This window comes from Dendrobium catenatum, unplaced genomic scaffold (assembly GCF_001605985.2).
Source record: "Dendrobium catenatum unplaced genomic scaffold, ASM160598v2 fragScaff_scaffold_1424, whole genome shotgun sequence".
Taxonomy (NCBI): Eukaryota; Viridiplantae; Streptophyta; class Magnoliopsida; order Asparagales; family Orchidaceae; genus Dendrobium; species Dendrobium catenatum.
In genome coordinates this window covers 50687-53986 of record NW_021319886.1, presented here as the reverse complement: position 1 = coordinate 53986, position 3300 = coordinate 50687, and the positions used below count along the sequence as shown (strand labels likewise).

General features: G+C 34.4%; 1 protein-coding gene across 1 annotated transcript; it reads right to left on the bottom strand.

The window, feature by feature from the left end:
• Nucleotides 1–137: 137 nt before the first annotated feature.
• Nucleotides 138–2265, bottom strand: LOC110099243. The gene is made up of 5 exons (XM_020826326.2): nt 2240–2265; nt 2099–2144; nt 1487–1809; nt 1233–1375; nt 138–319 (listed from the first exon to the last, which is right to left on the bottom strand). Exons 1-5 carry the CDS (start codon nt 2263–2265, stop codon nt 138–140), a joined length of 720 nt encoding a protein of 239 aa, XP_020681985.2.
• Between the last annotated feature and the right edge of the window lie 1035 nt (nt 2266–3300).

Sequence of the window (3300 nt, the reverse complement as noted above, 5' to 3'; positions counted from 1 at the left end):
TATATATATAGTGCTACATTGTAATCACGCTATTTGATAACTGAGGATTTATTGATGGATCTACATTTAAAGCAACCACCATTGGACATCGGTCCCCCACCGACAGTAACCCCTGCCAGCCACCGCCATCACCCCTCCTAGCCACCATAGTCAACCGTCGCCGTACACCGGCCACCACCGCCAACAGCCACCCCCGGCCGGTGGTCACCACCGCCGGTTGACGCCATGTCTGCTACCGTCACCGCCGGTCGTCGGTCACATCGAAGAACAACCTGTCGGCGATCACCATAGTCAGCCCCGCCACCGACCGCCAACCACCCTGACCACAACTTTCTTACAGTTTACATTACATTTACTTTACTTCATACCAAACAAAAATAAATAAAATAATGCATTTACTTTACATTAAGATAGATTTAAAATATTATAGTTTTGTAATTTTAAGTGGGGTGTTAGAGAAATAAATTACAATTTTCTTAAAATCATGTTTAAAAACTTATTCATAATGTTATGAAGTATATATAATTTATTTACATAATTTTATTTTTCAAAAAAAAAAAAAACTTAATAGATATAACCATCGTTTATGTCAACATTCATTTTCTTGAGAGACTCATTTTATTACAATAAAACTGAATTTATTTATTTTTAATAATTATATCTAAAAAATTTATGAAAAATAAGGAAATGTTGAATTTATTATGTCCTTAACTTTATGAAAAATAAAGAATCATTTCTATTATCTTATATTCAATTGCGACCAAATCTTCGTCTAAACACATAAGTTCTCTTATCATAAAATAATAATAATAATATTTTTTTCCTCAACGAAACAGCAAAAGATAATCTTCACTTAATTTAAGCAAAAATTTTGAATGATTTATGCCAACCAATAATGATACATCCACAAGGAAAGAGAATTGGAGTCCAATGAAATAAAACAGTCAATGAGAAATTTAATTCAAAAATGAAACACATTTATTTAAGTAAAGAAAGACCGAAAAATCTAAACACGTTTAATTAAGCAAATTTGAAATTTTTAGCAAAATAAATTTAAAGGAATCTTGAAGAGTTAACATTAATTTATCATCGTTTCTCTAAAATCTAACGAAATCGTGAAAATATGCTAAACAATAGTTTGATATGAGATCATATAGCACCCCCAAAAGAGCAAATCATATGATATAAACTCCATATTTTGTGAGCCGGGGATATGGTGTTGCATTCGCAACCATTCTTCTTTTCAAAGAAGATTCCATCCGCAATCTCCGCATGCATCATAACGATTCCATCCCCAAGCTGGAGGCGATGCATAAGAAGATTGGGGATTGAATCTTCTTTGAAAGGAAGAATGATTGTGAATGCAACACCATATCTTCGGCTCACAAAATATAGAGTTTATATTCTATGATTTGCATTTTTGGGTGCTATATGGTCTCATATCAAGCGGTTGAGGATGCTAGCGACGCAACCGTTGTGGGTTCACACTTCACCCGTATCCACCATGAAAGATAGTTCAAAAATCACGGCACTGATCTTAAAGAAAATGACGGGGCAGTCAACAGAGCTTAGTTCGAGGGCGATGCAGCCACAAGTGAGGCATTCATCATTGACTTTGTTGTCGCGACAGATTTTGAGTTGGGCGATGTCGTAAGATCCGTTTCCTTCTTGGTAGCCATCAAGAGACCTTTGCATGTAGCGCATGAAGCTGGGGTCTCTAAGCTTGTGGCCATGGTGACCAGTGACGTGGAAAACATTCAAGGCCTGAACTATTTGTAAGAGAATACCATGCCAATTCTCACCTTCGACCTGCATTTAAATCAGTTTTTGATGTGCCATCAAGTGACCTTTGCATGTAGCGCATGAAGCTGGGGTCTCTAAGCTTGTGGCCATGGTGACCAGTGACGTGGAAAACATTCAAGGCCTGAACTATTTGTAAGAGAATACCATGCACATTCTCACCTTCCACCTACATTTAAATTAGTTTTCTTTTTGTCATATTAATTACTTAAACAATCCAAATAAAAAACAGACATAATTTGTTTGAAAAGCATTATAATTAAATTATTGAATTATTAAAAGAGGGAAAGGAGAATACCCTGAGAAGAGTACAATCCTCGTATGTTTCATTGTCAACGCACACACTGCAGCCAACAATTAACATTCATTAAAGTTATTTACTAAAAGTAAAGATCCAATAACGAATCGTATATAGTAAAATATAAATGGTAAGTATTACCTGAAGTTGGAAGAACCTTCAGCCATTACTAGCTCTGAAACTCACTTAGTAGATAGCAAATTAGTGAGCGGAGGAAGAAGAAGACGAAGGAGAAGTCTGTCCGGGAACTGAGAAGAAGAACTAATTAAGACGATTGATGGAATTTGGTAGGAGAAGCAGAAGCTCTAATTAATCTGCTATTTATAATTAATCTCTCTACTCTTCAGCTATTTTTTAGTACGAAAATTCCGTTGATTAGGACACCTAAGCCTCACTATCCCTCATTTCCTGATTTCCGTTGCTCAATATATCTCTAACGAATAAGTCCCACGCCACCATTTATATCTCTCTACTATTATAAAATTAAAAAAAATCACCTGATTCTATGTATAGGGAGAGAATAATGAGAGCCTATTTGGGATAGTCTTTGAATTGTTTTAATTTTTAGAGCTTATACTGTTGAACTTAGACTTTATTTGGGAGGATTTTTTTCTTACTTTTTAAAATAATGTTTTAATAAAAAAAGTTAAAATTTTGTACTTAAAAAGATTTTTTATAAAATCTTTCAGAAATGCTATAACTGCTGCAATTGGTTCAAATTGCAATTTTACAGCTAAAGATCCTTTCTCCATATTCGTAGGTGTTAAAATCGTTGCTATAACCCAAACGTGTAGCGGTTAAAATCGCTGCTAAAGAAAGCACTGTTAAATCACCATCTACTACAACAATTTAATTAGCACTGCGAAAACTGTTTGCACCGATAACAAATATGGCAGATGTGTAGCGGTTTATAAACCGTTGTTAAAAAATATTTTAGGTGTTTTAGCTGTGTTGTAGGATAAAAAAAGTGCTTTGAAAGCCTGTTTTAATAGTAGTGAAAATTATGTTTTAAGAAGCAATTAAAAAGTCATCCAAAATGAATCTTTAATATGTTGGTAGATAACTTTGACTATCAATTAAGGGGTGTTTGCTCAAAGTTAATATATTTTATGTGTGTGAGTTTGACATAATTCCCTCAATAGCTTTACAACTACTCTCACAAAAAGCTATAGTTATCTCAAATAAATCCTAAATCTTATTGG

What these genes read in the sequence shown, in the direction of transcription:
- LOC110099243 (XM_020826326.2), bottom strand. Translation starts at nt 2,265, where the DNA reads ATGGCTGAAGGTTCTTCCAACTTCAG. An exon ending in AGGATTGTACTCTTCTCAGG is followed by an intron (nt 1,810 to 2,098) that starts GTATTCTCCTTT and finishes ATTTAAATGCAG; the next exon opens with GTCGAAGGTGAGAATTGGCA. An exon ending in CTTCTTTGAAAAGAAGAATG is followed by an intron (nt 320 to 1,232) that starts GTTGCGAATGCA and finishes AGTTGTGGTCAG; the next exon opens with GGTGGTTGGCGGTCGGTGGC.